Source organism: Drosophila ficusphila, unplaced genomic scaffold, assembly GCF_018152265.1.
Source record: "Drosophila ficusphila isolate 14025-0441.05 unplaced genomic scaffold, ASM1815226v1 contig_791, whole genome shotgun sequence".
In the NCBI taxonomy this organism is placed as follows: Eukaryota; Metazoa; Arthropoda; class Insecta; order Diptera; family Drosophilidae; genus Drosophila; species Drosophila ficusphila.
In genome coordinates, this window is record NW_025064737.1 from 13,372,643 (window position 1) to 13,390,180 (window position 17,538).

At 39.8% G+C, this 17,538-nt stretch overlaps 4 protein-coding genes, 1 long non-coding RNA gene and 1 other non-coding gene across 8 annotated transcripts; 3 read left to right on the forward strand and 3 right to left on the reverse strand.

Moving 5' to 3' along the window:
• The first annotated feature begins 557 nt into the window (after positions 1-557).
• LOC108087081 (lipase 3) lies at positions 558-1,943 on the forward strand. Its single transcript, XM_017184261.1, has 3 exons — positions 558-622; positions 745-1,464; positions 1,525-1,943. Exons 2-3 carry the CDS (start codon positions 775-777, stop codon positions 1,903-1,905), a joined length of 1,071 nt encoding a protein of 356 aa, XP_017039750.1. The 5' UTR covers positions 558-622; positions 745-774; the 3' UTR covers positions 1,906-1,943.
• Positions 1,877-2,630, reverse strand: LOC108087082. The gene is made up of 2 exons (XM_017184262.1): positions 2,367-2,630; positions 1,877-2,269 (listed from the first exon to the last, which is right to left on the reverse strand). The coding sequence occupies exons 1-2, from the start codon at positions 2,589-2,591 to the stop codon at positions 1,949-1,951; spliced, it is 546 nt and encodes a 181-aa protein (XP_017039751.1). The 5' UTR covers positions 2,592-2,630; the 3' UTR covers positions 1,877-1,948.
• Positions 2,631-2,739: 109 nt separating this feature from the next.
• Positions 2,740-7,167, reverse strand: LOC108087311 (mitochondrial dicarboxylate carrier). 2 transcript variants are annotated; one of them, XM_017184631.2, is made up of 3 exons: positions 6,891-7,167; positions 4,338-4,751; positions 2,740-3,914 (listed from the first exon to the last, which is right to left on the reverse strand). In XM_017184631.2, the coding sequence occupies exons 2-3, from the start codon at positions 4,736-4,738 to the stop codon at positions 3,470-3,472; spliced, it is 846 nt and encodes a 281-aa protein (XP_017040120.1). In that variant the 5' UTR covers positions 4,739-4,751; positions 6,891-7,167; the 3' UTR covers positions 2,740-3,469. The 2 variants fall into 2 exon arrangements, with proteins under 2 accessions (XP_017040120.1, XP_017040121.1); XM_017184632.2 differs by lacking the exon at positions 6,891-7,167 and adding an exon at positions 4,808-4,940.
• Positions 5,281-10,136, forward strand: LOC108087312. 2 transcript variants are annotated; one of them, XM_017184633.2, is made up of 2 exons: positions 5,281-5,425; positions 9,297-10,136. In XM_017184633.2, exon 2 carries the CDS (start codon positions 9,319-9,321, stop codon positions 10,072-10,074), a length of 756 nt encoding a protein of 251 aa, XP_017040122.1. In that variant the 5' UTR covers positions 5,281-5,425; positions 9,297-9,318; the 3' UTR covers positions 10,075-10,136. The 2 variants fall into 2 exon arrangements, with proteins under 2 accessions (XP_017040122.1, XP_017040123.1); XM_017184634.1 differs by lacking the exon at positions 5,281-5,425 and adding an exon at positions 7,708-7,814.
• Positions 8,647-8,720, forward strand: Trnai-aau. Its single transcript has one exon. It is a non-coding gene; the product is annotated as a tRNA-Ile (tRNA).
• Positions 10,137-12,265: 2,129 nt separating the features above from the next.
• LOC108087115 lies at positions 12,266-12,771 on the reverse strand. Its single transcript, XR_001771162.1, has 2 exons — positions 12,672-12,771; positions 12,266-12,572 (listed from the first exon to the last, which is right to left on the reverse strand). It is a non-coding gene; the product is annotated as an uncharacterized LOC108087115 (long non-coding RNA).
• Between the last annotated feature and the right edge of the window lie 4,767 nt (positions 12,772-17,538).

The window sequence follows — 17,538 nt, forward strand, 5'->3', positions numbered from 1 at the left end:
TTATTGTTTTTATTTGTAATCACACTTTCTATTTTTAATCGTTATCTCTTTTGAACTACGTATTTGAAAATATTAGTAAGAATGATTTGGCTAAAACGAAGTTTGGAATTTAAGGATACCCTATTTCTTTTCTATCATAAAGGTTTTGAAATATTATTTGTAGATTTTAAAGGATAACAATTTTAATTTATGTTAATATACGTATACTTCAATTATATTATTATATGAACTTAAAATTGTGAAACCAAAAAACCAAAATACTTTATTCAGTAATGGTAACTAAAATAATTGGAAATCGATGATAGAATCAGGTTGGTGGGGGTTTGGGGTTTTTAGATTGTAAATTAGGTTCCACGATTTCAATCAGAACAAGAAGCTGATTAGGCCAGGAGTATCTATCTTCTATATATTTTGCTGATTTCTTGGGGGTCCGTGAACGCGCTTGCCAATAAATCTGATTATTTACTATCATAAAACAGATAATGGTAAGGAGGCTATAAAAGCCGTGATCCAAAACCACTCGGGTCATAGTAGAGCGATGAAAGGAGAATTGTTAACATTAACCATTTTACTGGTCGGTTTGGGCCTGGTTTTGGCCGGCACACGACCGATTTCCGATTGCGTAAGTACATATATTAAGAATATTACTAACAATAATCTTCAGAATTTAAAGAGATCTTTTAACTGCTTTAAATGATTAGATTTATAAAACCACTTGAATAAATTTCAACTTCTTTTTTAAAGGGTGAGCGCATTGAGGATGATGGCTATCCGATGGAGCGTCATGTGGTGACCACCACGGATAACTACATCCTGACCATGCACCGCATCCCCTATTCCCCCAAAACTGGTGACACTCCCGATCGTCCGGTGGCCTTCCTCATGCACGGAATGCTGAGTTCATCCTCGGATTGGGTGCTCATGGGTCCGGAGAGATCCCTGGCCTACATGTTGGCCGACGCTGGCTACGATGTCTGGATGGGAAATGCCCGAGGCAACACCTACTCCAAGGCGCACAAGTACTGGCCCACTTATTGGCAGATCTTCTGGAACTTCAGTTGGAACGAGATTGGCATATATGACCTGCCCGCCATGATTGATTATGTTCTGGAGAAGACTGGCCAGAAGCAGGTGCAATATGTGGGCCACTCGCAGGGAACCACAGTTTATTTGGTGATGGTTTCCGAGAAACCTGAGTATAATAACAAGATTAAGTCAGCTCACCTGCTGGGACCCGCTGCCTACATGGGCAACATGAAGAGCCCAATGACCCGTGCCTTTGCCCCGATCTTGGGTCAGCCCAATGCCATTGTGGAGCTCTGTGGTTCCATGGAGTTCATGCCCAGCAGCAAGTTCAAGCAGGACATGGGCATCGAGATGTGCCAGGCCACTTCCCCGTATGCAGATATGTGCGCCAATGAGATCTTCCTGATTGGTGGATACGATTCCGAACAACTCGACTATGTAAGTGCTACTTATTATAATAATTTCGATAACAATAATTAATTTCTACCATTTTTGTAGGCCCTTCTTGAACATATCAAAGCCACTTCCCCGGCTGGCGCTTCCGTTAACCAAAACTTGCACTTCTGCCAGGAATTCAATTCCGGCAAGTTCCGTAAATTCGACTACACAGCTCTCCGGAATCCCTACGAGTACGGCAGCTATTTCCCCCCGGAATACAAGCTTAGTAATGCCAAGGCCCCTGTTCTATTGTACTACGGAGCAAATGATTGGATGTGTGATGTGAGCGATGTGCGAAAACTGAGGGATAATCTACCCAACATGGCACTCGATTATCTGGTGCCCTTCGAGAAGTGGGCTCATCTGGATTTCATTTGGGGAACTGAGGCCAGGAAGTATGTCTACGACGAGGTCCTAAAGCAAATGCGGTCCTACGAATAGGTTTATTTTCTCACGCAATAAATGGAACATTAAGAAAAGATCTCTAATCATAGTCCATCTCCATCTCCATCTTATATTGCAACTTGACTGAAGAGGCGTCTTCGAGGTAGAACTTTATAGCGTAGTGTCCGGGCAACATGAGTTTTTTAAGCAGATGGACGTCCAGCGGAAAGTCGTCCATGCTGTAGTCCTCCGCCGGAATTGGGCAGTTGTTAGGATGCGGAGCATTCGAGTAATCCTTGATCCGCTTGTAGAAGTACTCCTTATAAACGGACTTCATAAAGTCGCAAATGGGCATTTCAAATTCGATTAGCTCATCCTTTATACCATCGCGCTCCAGACCCCGTAAAACCTTCAATTTGATCTATTTATATGGATTGTAAAACGGTTTAAAGTAGGTATTTTAAAGATTTAAAAGAAAAATATTTATTTTGCAATAGAATATTCTGTGTATTGCTCACCTTCCAATCGTTGTCGATAGTTTCATGCAACTTGAGATCTCCGCTGACCTTAAGGACATTTTCTTCGAACTCGGCAATACGCAGGTGGCTGTGTAAGGATTCGGAATCCTGATGCTTTTTCTCTAGCTTGTAGATCTTCAGCTTTCTCTCAGCTTGAGCTCCATAAAAGCTAAATGCCAGGAGAATGATCCCCAAATGCAGAACTAAACCAAAAGAGTATCCCATTTCGACTGATGCTCGACCATCTGCTGTCCAGGGTTTATAAGGATCTGAGTCGCGTTTCCACAGCAATCGAAATTGCAGCTTGTACCGGAAACGAGCTTGTTCCGGATTCCCCTTGATAAGGTGGTAATTAATATTGAAAAGCAATCTATTTCATCCATTTAGATTTATTCAATTATTGCATGGCAGTCTTAACACATAAAGCAACAACAAGCAGATGCTCAGCCATTTTCAACAAATTACATTTAATTGCAAACAGCACGACAATGACAATGAAATCAAATGAAAATATTATATGCCCACATTAAGAAGGGTACATCCAGAAAATATTCACTACCCTACCTTCCCTTCAATTGCTCTTAATAATAACTGAAAGTTTGTTTTAGATGCTGGGATATTGCTGATTAAAATATTACTTTGATCCTGTAAACCTTACTACATTTTAATCAACCAATAAAAAGAGAAAAAAAATATATTTTTTTTTAAAATCATAAGGCTTTTACTCAATATTTATTAACTTGAAACCTCTTTGATGTTTTTTTTTATATTCCAACTTAGTTTTTACATTAACTTTAAATCTTTACGACGAAAAAATCGTAAACCGATATGAAAAACTTTAAAATGATCTTTTTTACAAATAAGCAAGTCCGGTAAACTAAAAACTAATAAGTGTTGGGTTTGCGGGCATAAAACGCCTAAAACACTAAATAATTGGCTATCATAAAAGCATCTTGGTTAACAATTGGAACTGGCTATAGCTTAGTTATGTTCGGTACAGTAATGAACGAATTGCAGCTGGAATGTTAGCATTGCTCGAGGAAATCTGCCAGCCAGCCATGGGAGAATTATAGCCTGTTTTGTGGAATCGATCGAGATCTCGGCTAGCTCGGCGAGGTGCCAAAGTTGATGCGCAGTTGCTCCAGAAACACAAAGGTGATGATCGTGTGGGGACCCAGTCGCACAAATGCCGGTACATAGCCCTTGAAGAAGCCAAGAGGTCCTAGTTTCGCCGTGTGCTTCACCACATCCCAGAGGCCAGAGTACTCTCCGGGCTTGGCGTTCATCGATCGGGTTTTCAGGACATCCAGTGGTTGAGTTAGCGTGGTCGCTATCGTTCCAGCCACCAAAGAGGCGGTAAAATGAGTAATCAGGTTGTCGTGGAAATACGGCGTGGCCAGTAGGTAGATCTTCGTCTGATCGTAGAAGGCGATCTGTCCGATGGTCATCAGGATTCCACGGGCCGTCGCTGTGGTGGCGCCGGAGAAGAGCCGTGCGAATCCCTCCTGGCGGTACACTCGGAACAGACCATCAAAGGCGTTCTTATAGCTGAAATAAATAAATAAAAATAAATAAATAAATAAAATAAATAAATAAATAAAATACTTTTTGTAAGGGTATAACTATGAATCATAACTTAAACGGTTATCGGCATTACAGTTAAATGTACTATTTTTTTAAATAATGGGCAGTTAACCTTGTGATAGATAGTACAGATATTAATGTCAGACATAGCTACATTTCCTTGTTAGTTGAAACAATAATGTAATCACGGGATTTTTTAAATACTGTTCATTGACGTCACTGCATTAGTACTTTTTAAAAACATTAATAGCTTTTACAATGTAATTCTTAGGGCAAGTAACTTTTCGCCAAACAAAATAAGTTCACGTTTTTTAATGTCTTTATCTTTATCTGACGATCACTATTCATATTATAAATAACTAGACGACAATTAAGCGTAATACTTACTTTCGTCGTTGTTCCGGGGGAAGTTTTACGTCGTTCTGCATTCGCACATTAACCATATCCGCCGGAGTGCCCACTATTCCGCCAACGAGACCAGATGCTCCGGCCAGTGCCACCTTGCCGGCGAAGGTGTCAGTCTTGACATAATCCTTTCCAGCCTCATAGACTCCAAACCTGGCCGTGGAATAGGTCATCTGGCGCAGCATCGAGGCGGAGAGTCCATTGTAAAAGACCAGTATTCCCTGTTCGCGGGCGAGTTTTGGGATCAACTGCGCCACCGAAAGATGACCCTGTTGCGTCTGCAGCGTGACCTTGATAAGGTCGAGTGGATGGGTCACCATGGCGGCTCCAACGCTCGCAAGCCCTCCAAAATACCACCGCGCTTTCCTCTGGTGTTTGTCCATTTTAAAATGTTAACTAAAAGGTGGAGAGTAAGTGTTATTTAATTGATAAATTTAACACCTTTCTTGTACCTATAAAAATGTGGCACGGAGGCTATATCGAGTCTCTTTTGAGGGGCGGCATTTCCAGTGGGTCGGATGTGTTATGTCATGCCGGCGGGAATTTAAGGAACTGACGGAATTTAAGGACTCAGCAAAAAAAAAAACAGCTGGGCGGTTGCGCGAAAGCTCAGCTTAAAGCTTTCTTTGGCTATTTGGCGGTAATTGTTGAGCCGGGCGTAACCGAACCTTTTTAAGAGGGGTTGACTTTATAAAAGTCCCTTCTTTAATACCTAACATGATTGTGATTTCAATAACTTGCTAAATGATTTACATTTTTAAACAATTACCTCTATCTTAAATAATAACTCTTAAACAACTTAAATATTTTAAAAACCCTTTTCACTTCCATGTATATTTTGGCCGTTACCTCGCGGTTAACATTACCCGTTACAGTTGCGCTTTACAGCACCGTTTTTTATGTTGGCAGCCCTGTGAAACAGCTGATCGGTTAATATACGGTCATACTAGCACCTACAACATGTTTTTCATGTCAAATTTTTATATTTGTTTCGTAAAGTAAACCGCAAAAGTGAAATCCTCGCCACCAGTGAAACGTTCTTGAAATCCACCAGCCTGCCATATTCTTGGGTAAGTAATTGGCCCGCTAATTGGGGACCCACAAACTTGCGCAACAAGTCGCCATTGCCGGCCAGCGTCTTCTCCGCAAATTGCGAATTTCTATTGTTTTTAAACGTCTCGAGTGCTGTTTACATTTTGCTTTGCATATATACAGAGCTATTGCTAGCAGATCGGTAATGGATTTATTTATGGAGAGAGATACCAATCTAAGAATTTGGTCTAAATAAAAAGGAACAACAGCTAAAGTGTAGGTGCTAAAAGAGTTTGCCTATCTGTTGTCTATACTCTTCGTTTAAACGTTGGCATACCGATGGGATCGTATGGAGATTAAAATAAATGGTAATTAAAAAATCTGTAAAGCTCTCCTTAAGGTGTACATTGAGGTAAAACTTAACTGGTAATTTTAGAAGTTTGTCCGATTTTTAAAAACAATGAAATCATATCTGCATCTTAACTAATTGGACTTAAATATGTAGATAAACGTAGGTGTTATTCCCAAAACCAATTTATCACTTTATTAATCAATTCCACTTTATTTTGATTAAATAGACAGTTCTTAAAAACAAATACATTTTGATCAAACAATTCTGTAACGTAACAACCAATTGCTTGTGTTTGTTTCAGTCTATTTATTGCCCTTAAAAGTTTGTGTTGCCTTTTTCTACAACCAAAGTCAAGGGCAATTGGCGTTCGGTTACCATTGGACGTTTGTACAGTTGGTATCCATATCGGCCAAATGCTTTTTGGCCGGTTGTTTTGCTGCCATTTATAAACTTGAGACCCGGGAGTAACAATCTTTATAGGCTTGTTTGATGTCCCTGCGTTATCAACCTTCGATTGGACCCGGTTACCGGGTCGTGTTTATAGATAGATAACATGTTTACCATCGATCGCAATCCCGGTACACAACATTATTGCCAGCATGTGTTAAATTCTGTGTTTTTCCGGCCCGCCCTCTCTTATTTATTTATTCAATTACTATTTTTGTTTGGAAACATACACGTGCGTCGATTGCTTCATAAATTATATGCGAAAAAATTCGTTCTCTCCTTGTTTTGTTTTATTCTCGTTTTTTTTTTTTCGCTTAATTTTATCTGAATATAAAAATGACTGGCAGTGGTCAAAGTCGAATTAATAACGAATATCACATGATCCGTTGGCATACTAAAAGTTGTTTTCGCTTTCAATCGAGCCCCCAAAAAGTGAGGTTGATAATGGATTTTACTACTTATGAACAGCTGATTTTTGGGGAGATTATTTCGATCATCTAAAACCTTTCGTAGCACGACACATCGCGTGATAATTCAATAATCCGTCTGGCACACTATCTCTATATGTCTTTTCTCGCTTTTAAGCCACATGTTTGCCTTGCAAATTGAATAATAAACACTGACACTGCAATTGCAATTGCTAAACTGCATCGAAACAAAAAATAACAAGGGGAAAAAGCGTCCGCAGGTGATGGCGTATTTACCTTGAACAAGAATCACTGCCTCTGTTTTTCCTGATGTGTTGGGCTGTCTGCCTTCCGCGAAGAAAACTATTTAATAAGTTTATAATTTTTGGCACACCAGGGAGCGCGAAAGAGGGAGAGAGCCAGACAAAGAGAGAAAGAGAGCGAGACTCTAGTACGTCATCGCTGTCCACACAAACTGGTTGGGTTTTCGGGAAATGGGGATTGGTCAGGGTTTTTTTTTGCTGCTGGCTGGAAGCAAACGAAACGAAACGTTTGAGTACCGAAAGCGGACTGATCGCCGCCGCCGACAGCGCGCCAGATCCCACTCAACAGCCGGCAACTGTCCGTCCGTACACCCGAAAAAAAACCACTAGTAGAACCAAACCCATAAAATTCTATAACGAATACCCATTTAAAAAATATTAAACACAACTTAAACCCTAATAAAAATATTTATGACTGACAACTGCTAATTAAAATGTTTAACGTTTTTGGGGTCAAATTATAGCACTAAATGGAGTTATAACATTTTTGTTTAAAATGAAATGAAAAATATCTGTCATTAAATTTATATTTGTTTTAACCAATGATTATTTATATTTTTAAATATTGGTTTTCAAGCAATACATTTTTGGTTTTATTTTTTATTTTCAAAAAATTCTTAAAATTGAAGACTATTTTTTTAAGTGTCCACACGCGCTCTAGATTTGATTCGGCGTATGTATGTATGTATGTTTGAATTATCGCGCGGTCAAGACGGGGATGTCGGAAGTGTTCTGGTACTAAGACTGTCACCGGGATTTGGGACCCGATGCCGGAGTGGGATCGACTTAGTTAGTCAGTGACGGTCAGCAGGGTGACACTGCGAGAGAGAGAAAGAGTGAGAGAAAGTGAGCGAGCGGTAGGCCGATCGAGTCCGAGAGACAACATCAAACAAAACTGGTGAGAGCTTTTTATTGACAGCGGGTTGGCTCTCCAAACATTGTGTGTGTGAGTGTTAACAATATGTGGTATCACATAAGAACTCATAATAACACATAGAGAATACATTGTAAGTGGGCATTTGTAATACCCATTACACCCATTCATTATCTCATTTTCCATTCGGTCATTAGAATATGATCACGGAAGCGCCATGTGGAAATGAGTCAACTTTTCCACCGCACAATATTTATGTAATGTTAAGAAAATCCGGGCGTGTGCCCGCCAAAACCAATTAATCATGAGACTCTCATTCATCTAATTGGTAAGACACTTCCATCAAAATTCCTTTTATGCCTAATCAAATAGTTTTAAACAACGCTCGATTTCTATGGCTTTGTGTAATGCACTTTGGAGTCAAGGTTTAATTAGAACGTTTTTTGTTTGCCTGCACTCAAAATACTTCACGCTTTGAACGGAAAATCTTTTGCTAAACCTGCAATCTTTTTAGAGATACGGGGTTAATGCCGTGATAAGAACCATCTCGAGAATGAATGGGCAAATATTTTCAGCAACTATTATTAACAGCATGCTTAATTCTTATTTAAATATTTTTGGCACGTTTTGGTTGCATGTCGCGCCATTAACACTTTTAGTATCTCTCAGCTATTTTAGCAACTTTATTCCTAGTGTTAAATTTTGATTAAATATAATGGAGAAGAACTGTGGGCCTGCAGCAAATGAGTTTTCAAAAATAACCTTCAAAAGCTTCGAAGGAAAGCTTTTTCCTTTTTGTTGGGGATTTTCAATAGCTTTGGAGCTCAAGTGGGCATTTGCTGGCGCCTCAGACATCGGCCCATTAGCTCAGTTGGTTAGAGCGTCGTGCTAATAACGCGAAGGTCGCGGGTTCGATCCCCTCATGGGCCAGATTTCACTTTTTTATTTTTAATGAAGCCAAAGAGAATTTTATAATTATAATCGAACTTTTACTGATTTTGGGAACATTATGTACTAATAATTGTTGTTAGAAATTGTTAGAAATATTTGTGGCTACCAAAATAAAACCTTTTTCCTTTTGAAATAGGACAACAGTGGCTGAAACGTTGCCTTTTCGAACCAGGCATGATAACCATTGTGTCTAATAAATAATGAATAAAACTCCTTTCCCTTTAAATTAATGATTCATAATTTATTACAACGTGGTATATTTACACTCCCTATGTTTATTAAGTACATATTCTTGAACTGCGGCCAGGGGTGGCGCTGACAGCAATGATGAAGTGACAAGATGGAAATTTCCCTCTTTTTCATTTTCCCCTCCCAATTTTGGCCAATAAATTTCAAGTTGTTGGCCCCGTTCAAGTGCTTTTAACCTCATCGGCTCGGTCGACCACGTGACCCGTCTCGAAAAAAAAAGAACAGAATACTGCGCACTTAATTAATTGAACTCCGCAGATGACGTTTACAAATTGACTCATGGTCGTCCCTTCTCTGCTATTTCAGATCCGCACGAGTAGTCGAAACCATGGCCACCTCAGTGCTGTTAGCCTGCGGACTCAATGAGCAGAAATTGCCGGGATTCGTGCACATTAGCGAGGAGTCCAATGTGGATGGCAGCTTCCTGATCAGCTGCATTCTTGGCCAGAGGCTACGCATCTCGAACGCTGGCACCCTGCTCGTCTGCCTGCAGCATCATTACCAACATTATTTCAATGCTGGCATGAGATTGGGCTATAATACGAACATTTTCCAGGGGAAAACCCTTGGGGTAATTGATGTTCTGAGCGACATGGCAGGCGAGGGATTGGCCTCCAAGTGGCTTCGCCAAACCGATGGTCAGACATTGACCGAGCAGCTAATGGAGGACATTCGGTCGCAGGTGGAGAGCAACTACGCCAGTCGGAACTCCTACACGGTTCTGATTGACAACCTGTCCATATTGTTCAATCTGGGCGCCAGCAAGCTGCAAGTTCAGCAGTTCTGCCAGGACTTGGCCGCCCTCGCCAAGGAGCGGGAAAACCTGACGGTGATCACCAAGCTGAGCAACAGCGATATCTACCAGCTGACCGACAACAACGTGGCCAAGCTCGGTCAGGTGCGCATCCAGGTGTTGCGATTGAAGAGCGGAGTGTTTAGGGAGGTGGACGGCAAGCTCCTTATCGAACGAGTCCTGGATGAGGGCAACTACGCCTGCGAGGAGACGCGCAAGGAGGTGCTCTACAAGGTCAACGATCGCAACGTCAAGGTCTTTACACCGGGCGAAATAGGGGTGAAAGTCTAGGCGTGGTGCGGGCCAATAATTGTATGAATTTTAATAAAGCCATTTTTTGTATATTCTGAGAATTGCCAGTCAAAGGTTTCTTTTCGGCGGAATTTCACTGCGTCTGATACACTAAGAAATTATATTTGGTCTTGGATCAAATTTTATAAAATTTAAACCCAAAAGGCTAAAAATGTTTAAAAAAATATATATATTTAAGTAAAATGCTTGGAAATATTTGTCTACGTCTTGTCTCTCTTTAATTTGCCATTTGGGGTACCCAGTTTTTATAAAGCGTTAAATTTAATATTAGAAGGGATCCAAAATGTTCGACATACTTGAATATATACTTTTAAAAGCATTGCTTTGTTCCTGGTTCAACTATCCACGTTAGAATATATATAAATAGGCTTTTTTACACCTACTATGGCTTGTACATTTGATAAAATTTAAGAATAGATACTATAAGTGTAGAGTTAACTAGTCAATGTCCCTCGTTGGCCATTGCGCCGTTCAATATAATTGCCTTTGTCCGTCAAATATCTGGTAGCATCTGTTGACGTCACCCTCGAAGGCGAAGCATTGATGAATTTATGTCTGGTCACGATCAATAAGGAGCCAGTATAAATGACTCTAGGCGGTAACCCAAGTCCGCGCCAGAAAAGTTTGCCCAAACTCTTAGGCCCACATAAACGCTAAATGACGTCGCCGACAATAAAAGCGGGCAATTGAATTTTTCCAAACCATACAGCAAAAAAGAAAGTTGATTAACTAAGCCATGACCGTTGCCAAAAATTGTGCTTCGGTTGCAAAGAGGTTTTTGGGGACCGGCCCGGCGAAGATTTATTTTTATCTGTGTCGTCCCAGAATTGGATTGAGTTTTACCGTCCGGGATAATGGCTTTCCAGTTTGTTAATTACTAGAAATTTCCCCGAACCCATAGCACTTTATGACAGACTTTGATGGAAATGTGCGCAGGCCGAAATTTGATATTTTATGGTATGCAAGATGATGAGTTAATGTCCTGTCCTTGATTAATGGGGATTTTATTTAAATGCCTGTAATTTTTGCGGTACTTCTTTAAACACTTTTGCCAAGTGTTTACTGCCTGTGTTTGGGCCACAAATTTGTGTTCGCTCATTTAGCATTCACAGCGCAAATTGCCGACGGACCAAGCCAGGCGTAAATTGGGAATTGCATTTGGCGGTGGCACACAATCTTCGCGATATGTCCCCTAAACCAACCCAACAGATGACTTAATTAATTACGCAAATGCTTTTTGTGCACCCGAGCGCTTAATGTCGCTTATTGGAAGTTATCGCGATGCGGAGCCCCAGGAAATCGAAGCCAATCGCAGGATGTGCTTTAAAACTCAAGATTGTCGCGCGACCGTGAGCTGTTCGAAAGCAAAAAAAGGAAACGAACGCCTGTCGAAACGGCAGCTTTACCAATCTTTTCGATAACTACACTGGAGAAAGGTAACCAGTAATAGACTGTAATTTAAATTTCTGCAAAATTAATAGTTTATTTACAAATAACATTTTGACATTAAGGTCCCATAATCATGCTTTTATTAGATTGAGTTAGTTTTAACGTTTGCAAATAATTTATTTCTTAAAGCGCATAGTTATTTTCATATTTTCAGAAAACCAAGTGAATGCAATAAATAATTTTTTGGAGTGCTCTCTAAGTGGCGGGGGACCGGGAAAATCCAATTGCTGGTTTGTCCTTCGGAGCAGCAGAAGAGCAACAAGCGGGAAAAGGAACTGAAAGTAATGATGGGGTAAAAGAAGCGTATTCTCGCATAAAGTACGAAAGGATGTTACATCGAGAGAGCTTAGGACACGCCCCTTTTACGAACTTGTCCCTGTTAATGACAGTGCCATATACGATTTTTGTTGCATACTTTCAGCGAACGCCGGAAATGAGTGTTTGCCCAAATATGCAGCAGTCTGCACATATGTGTATATATGTGTACATCGTATATTTATGTAAGAATTGATGACAACAGCCAGAACGAAGAATAAAAAAGAAAGAAAATGGTGCACAAGCCATAATTTATTCACATAGGAGCGTCATAAACATAAATTCGGTTCGCCGGCCTGTCCTTTCATCAATGATAATAATGTCGCATTTGTGTGGTCCAGGCTAAAAAATTGGGCGGCCAGCGAATCGAGTACAATGACCAGCGAAAAGAACACAGACACCGCCGTCATTTTCAGCCTTCCACCCTCTTTATTCCCATTAAAGCTTGAAATTATTCACCCTCCTCAATTCCAAATAAGGGGACATACACTTTTTAAGGTTTTATATGATGCCATATCTTCCGATTTTCATCGCCATTGTATCGCTCGCTGAATTATCGGCAGCCACGCTTTCGCCATCATCTTATTTTTCGCTGCTTCTGGCACACATGGCGTATGCGTTATATTTATTCAACAACCACACACACACTTTATCTTTAAACGAGGAAACTTGAAGATGCTTTTAGCTGTCTTTGACATCGCCAACTTCCTTGTCTAGAAGGATTAGGGAAAGTTGTGGAAAAGAGTTGCCATACAAACCGTTGTGGGGTATAAATAAAATATCAAAGTGAAATTCAAGAAAACAATACTTACATAGAATGTTGTTGAAATTTTATATTTTGCGTCTATTTAAGGAAATAGCTCGTTTATATTTATGACATTTACAAGGAAAATGCTTTTAAATAAAAAGTCTTCAAATAATGTAACAAATGAGAAAGAAAAAAAAATTAAAGAAATTTAGTAAATGGTAGCTTCAATGGAAGCAAACCAAAAAGTACTAAAAATCGAAACTTGTGTCAAAATTAAACTTTTCCACAATGGTCTTGCCACATTTCAGTTTAATTTCAACTCGTTTGGCAGAGCGCAGCAGAAAATGCATGCAATTTTACTAATTCAATATGAACATTCGAGTCGTATGCCAGCAAAGCGGAATTGTCAACTGTTTAGTGTTCTTTGTGAACGCTTTCCCTCCGGTGAAAAGTTTTTCATGGCTTTCCTTGTTTCGCTTCCATTTCGTTTTCTTTCGTTTTCGCCACGATTCCGCATCCGGCGAAGCAATTAAAGATACATTTTCGCAATATGAACGCTAACGAATTTAATAATTTTCATTCAAACGCTCCCAGCAAATGGACCAATGTCAAAGCAGTGGTGTGCAAAAATTTTAGCGATTTCGGGTGTATTCAGATTAAATAACTCGTCGCAATGTAACCGCAATACCTGCGCACTTTCATTAGGCCGCAAATTTATAGGTGCAGTAATCGCATTTCACCACCGTTGCCGCAAAAGTGGCTGCTAAACCGAATAACATTCAAATTGATTACGTTGCGTATACGCAACATTTGGCACTCCGGGTTTTCGCCACTCAAATATTGTTATTTCACAATTTCTGTGTTCTTCTTTTTTTTTTTTTTGGTTTGGTTTGCGAAGAGCGCAATCTTATGTGGGCCGTGCCATGATTATGCGGTTGGCTGGTTTTTGCGTGGGGACGTACGTGTGTCTTTTGTGACTTTAAGCCAGGTTAAGTGCTCTCACCTACACAACGGCCACAAATCCTGAGGGCGAAAATTGAAAACTCCAACCAAACCGAAACCTAAACCAAATGGCGTAACAATCGACCGGGCCAAACAATTACCAATTTCGATATGCACAGTCAGACATGGACGTTTCCGTGCCATAAAAGCGTTCGAGGATAACATAGAAAGATACAATATTGATGGCTCGTTACCAGCAAATTGTATAAAAATCCCATTCCCCCCGTTGTTTGCTTTATTTGCTGAAATACGTTTTATGGCTTGCCCGGCTGTCATAAAGATCCCTTCCACACTGGACACGACCATGGGCCAGAGATCAAGTGGTCATTGGCCATCGGCGATGGGAGGCGTTGGAGGAGGTTACACAATTTTATGTCTAAAAAACTTTAAGGTGCGTATTGTGCAGCAGAAGAATAAATTCAATTGAGGCGAGAATAAGTTAGGTCGTTGGTGAAAGTTTTGGGATATTTTTAGAAGAAGGATAAGTTAAAAAGAAAAAGCTTTAATTTGTGAATTGTCATAAAACTCTTCAGAGAACTTTTCTGTGGTAAAAAAAACAGATACAACATGAGTGCTAGATTTTTTTATATATTTGTTTGCTGTTTTAACAAAGACTTGTGTTTACTTAAATAGTAAACTTGTGTTGTGCTAGTAACAATCTCAAGAACAAGTTTCAATTAACCTAAGACAACTACTTGCAGCCATACAATACCAATTACTTCCGCCTCCATTAAACTTGAACTGTATATTTATGTATCTATGTATACCAGCAACACGTGGCAATTCGAGTGCACTGAATGTAACATAAGATCCCAACAAAAGGACTATTGATTGCAATTTGCATATCCAAATTGTCTACATTTCGAGAAACCGAAATTCCGGTGCCTTGATGGCGGTTCCAGTGTCACGTACTCCTCAGATGTGATCTGCGTGGGACCGGAAAACGCCGGTCTTATCGGAGACCCGTGCTTGCTGACCTTTCCTGTGCGGAATTGCTAAGCAGCCAACAACAGAAGTCTTCATAAAACAGGTACTTATTTAATACTCATGAAGCGCCAAGTTGTGCTTTTGATAAGCAATAGCTAGAGGAATTCTGCTGAAATTATGTTCAGCTGGATACCTTTAATTACAGCACGTTATTGTGGTGGCCACCTACTGCTTTCTGCTACTTTATGGTCGTAATTTTGCTGAAAACTTTGGCGCTGCAGTAAATTTTGCACAAAGTACACTTGCACAAAGGGCGTCGACAGCAAAGATAAAGAGACCGCCAAAGTTAGATCCTGGACACTGAAAAAAAATGTATATATCTAAATGTATGTTTCCTTGCGCAAAATTGTATCCTAATTATTTTTTAAGCCACTGAAGGAAGTCATTTCTTTTCCAATTTTTTTTCAAAAGCTTTTTACAAACATTGTAACATATTCTTTTTAGTAAACATGCCTTCTCATAAAAAAACCTTTTGTTTGTTAGAAATTTATCAGCTTGCAAACTTTTTTAATATCAAACATGACACGAGTTTTAGAATGTTGTCTTTTTTTCCATTTTCAAGAGTTTGATCCTACTTGATCTTTGTGAGTGTGTTTTGAAGGGATTTTCTTCTAGTGTAAGCCAAACACAAACAGAAGGCTACCGCAAAATGTTACGCCCACAAGCACGCACACAGAGACAAGGAAGCGAACACAAACAAACAGAGACACTCACACAGGTGGCCAAAGAATTTACTGTCTCAAATGGCAAGTCGCGTGTTGTAATTTTCATGTGTCGGCAAAACGGAAACGGAAAAGCAAAGCAAACATCAGGCCGACGTTCTAAACACACTCCACACACACAGACACACACTCACCCTCCCTCCCGCACACCAACACATTTTCACACAGACAGACAAACAAACACAAACACTGGCAGACTGGTGGAAAAAAAGGAAAACCGCAGCGAACGATAATGGAAAGCATTAAAGCAGATTACTTGCGAAGCCAAAATGCCAAGAGACACAGCCGCTGGCTAAATTAGTGAAATTCAAGGACGAGACTCCTTTCTGTATGCGTGAAAAGGCTTCGGATTGATGAAGACGAAGGTCATTCGACGCTGGCTGCAATCAGTGCCTCCTCTTCCCCAGAATAGTGCTCGCCATTATGTTGGTCCGACATTAGCCTAGGCCAATTTTAATTATTTCATTCATTGCGGGGCAAGGATTCAAGGCAGTGCTGGCTTATTAGCCATTTTGGGGCTAAGTAAATGCCTATTTTATTTAGCATAAACATAGTCCTTAAAAAATTAGCTAAAATTATAGCTAGCACATTTAATTTAAACCATTAAATTGTCTCAGTTTAATTTTTTTCTCGCCATTTAGTTCTTATAATTTTTATTAAACAAATAAAGATTACCACCATTAGTTTTCGTGGTTTTATCAAATTGCGGCGCACAAACTTAGGCAACACTTTCGGGAATGGTTATAACCCGCATAACCACACGCCACACACACACACACACACACACACACACACACACACACACACACACACTCTCACACTCACACTTAGCCATTCGAGTTAAAATTAAGAAGAAGAAAAAGAACTTGTCGCTGGGCAATTTGTTTAATGAAATCATCAAATTAAATAAAATGAGCGGCCCAAAAAGTGTAAGTGTAAGCAATTTGCTGCCGGCTTTCTTGTTGTTGTTTTTTTTGGCTTTTTGTGTCATGAAATATAAAACCACAGTATGACATGGCCCCAAACCTCGAAAATCCCCATTCCACCGCCCAACACGTGGCCACCCACTCACGAACACCATCACACTGACTGGCACTGGAAAAAAAACATTGTCTTACATTGACTTTATTTAACAGAGACTATATTCTCTATTGCTTTTAAAATTTCCGTTTCTTTTCCATAATATGTTGTCATAGCTTCTGATGTTGTCATAGTTATTTTAATGTTTGCTTTGTCATCAAATTGTTTGTCAGATATTTTTCCTGTGCAGTGGGAAAATACCAGAAGTCAGAGTTGGCCAGAATCCCCAGCGCGTGTTGGTCGAATGCTCGCACGTCGCCGAAGCTGTCGTTTTGGCCATGTTTCCAGCCTAATAGACCATCGCCCCTCGACTAGATTCGGGCCAAAATACCCCCTCGGGCGTTTCAATTACATTATTAATCACATCACTCGCAGGTCTTATTTTAAGCAGTTTGCCGCCTCAGCTGCCGGGCAATAAATTCGCTGGCCGGCAAAAGAAAACTTTTTCAATTAACACAAAATTATGCAAATTGAGTGGCTGCCAAAGTCGCAGCCATTGGAGTTGCTTAGATAGCGATAAGACAAATGGCAAGTGGCGTTGGCATAGATTTTGGGTATTAGCTTCTCAAGGCCAGGATGTTTATGCACGCGAAAATTTAAAGAATTATGACCTACCACAATGGACCAAGTTTGCGTGCTGCGGACTTTTGTAATTGATAATTGAAAGTTATGGCATTGGCTTAACTGAATAAAAATTGCTTGGGACTGAGCAAATAATGTAGGTGGCTGATAAATGATACGAAAGTTGGGTATTCTTTTGTTCTAGAGATATTTTTCATGCATTTTGTGTAGGTTTTTGTCTGCTTTAAATATCCATGCCTCTAATGACTGTTTGTGTAGTTGGTTCTCATTAAGGCAAGGGAGCAATAAATTCGCGAATATGCAAGACAAGCCCAGAATACACCTAATACACATGATGCGAGTAAAATACACTGAGAATAAAAAGAGATTATTTTGAATTTCAGCTTTATTCAATTTGAAAAGAATTTAATTAAAATAATATTTCTGAATTATATTGCAATTGATAAGCTTCTAGGGTTTGGACTTTAGGTTTTAAGGTTATAGATAAGGTTGTAGGTTTATTGCATAAATTGCAAAAATTATTAATAATTATTAAATATACCTTATCATCTAGATGTC

Bases quoted from the DNA above. Each gene is read 5' to 3' on its own strand.
- LOC108087081 (XM_017184261.1), top strand. From the start codon at position 775: ATGGAGCGTCATGTGGTGACCACCACGGATAACTACATCCTGACCATG. The intron at 1,465-1,524 runs GTAAGTGCTACT...CCATTTTTGTAG, and splicing joins ATTCCGAACAACTCGACTAT to GCCCTTCTTGAACATATCAA.
- LOC108087082 (XM_017184262.1), bottom strand. From the start codon at position 2,591: ATGGGATACTCTTTTGGTTTAGTTCTGCATTTGGGGATCATTCTCCTG. The intron at 2,270-2,366 runs GTGAGCAATACA...CCATATAAATAG, and splicing joins CTATCGACAACGATTGGAAG to ATCAAATTGAAGGTTTTACG.
- LOC108087311 (XM_017184631.2), bottom strand. From the start codon at position 4,738: ATGGACAAACACCAGAGGAAAGCGCGGTGGTATTTTGGAGGGCTTGCG. The intron at 3,915-4,337 runs GTAAGTATTACG...TATTTATTTCAG, and splicing joins CCCCCGGAACAACGACGAAA to CTATAAGAACGCCTTTGATG.
- LOC108087312 (XM_017184633.2), top strand. From the start codon at position 9,319: ATGGCCACCTCAGTGCTGTTAGCCTGCGGACTCAATGAGCAGAAATTG.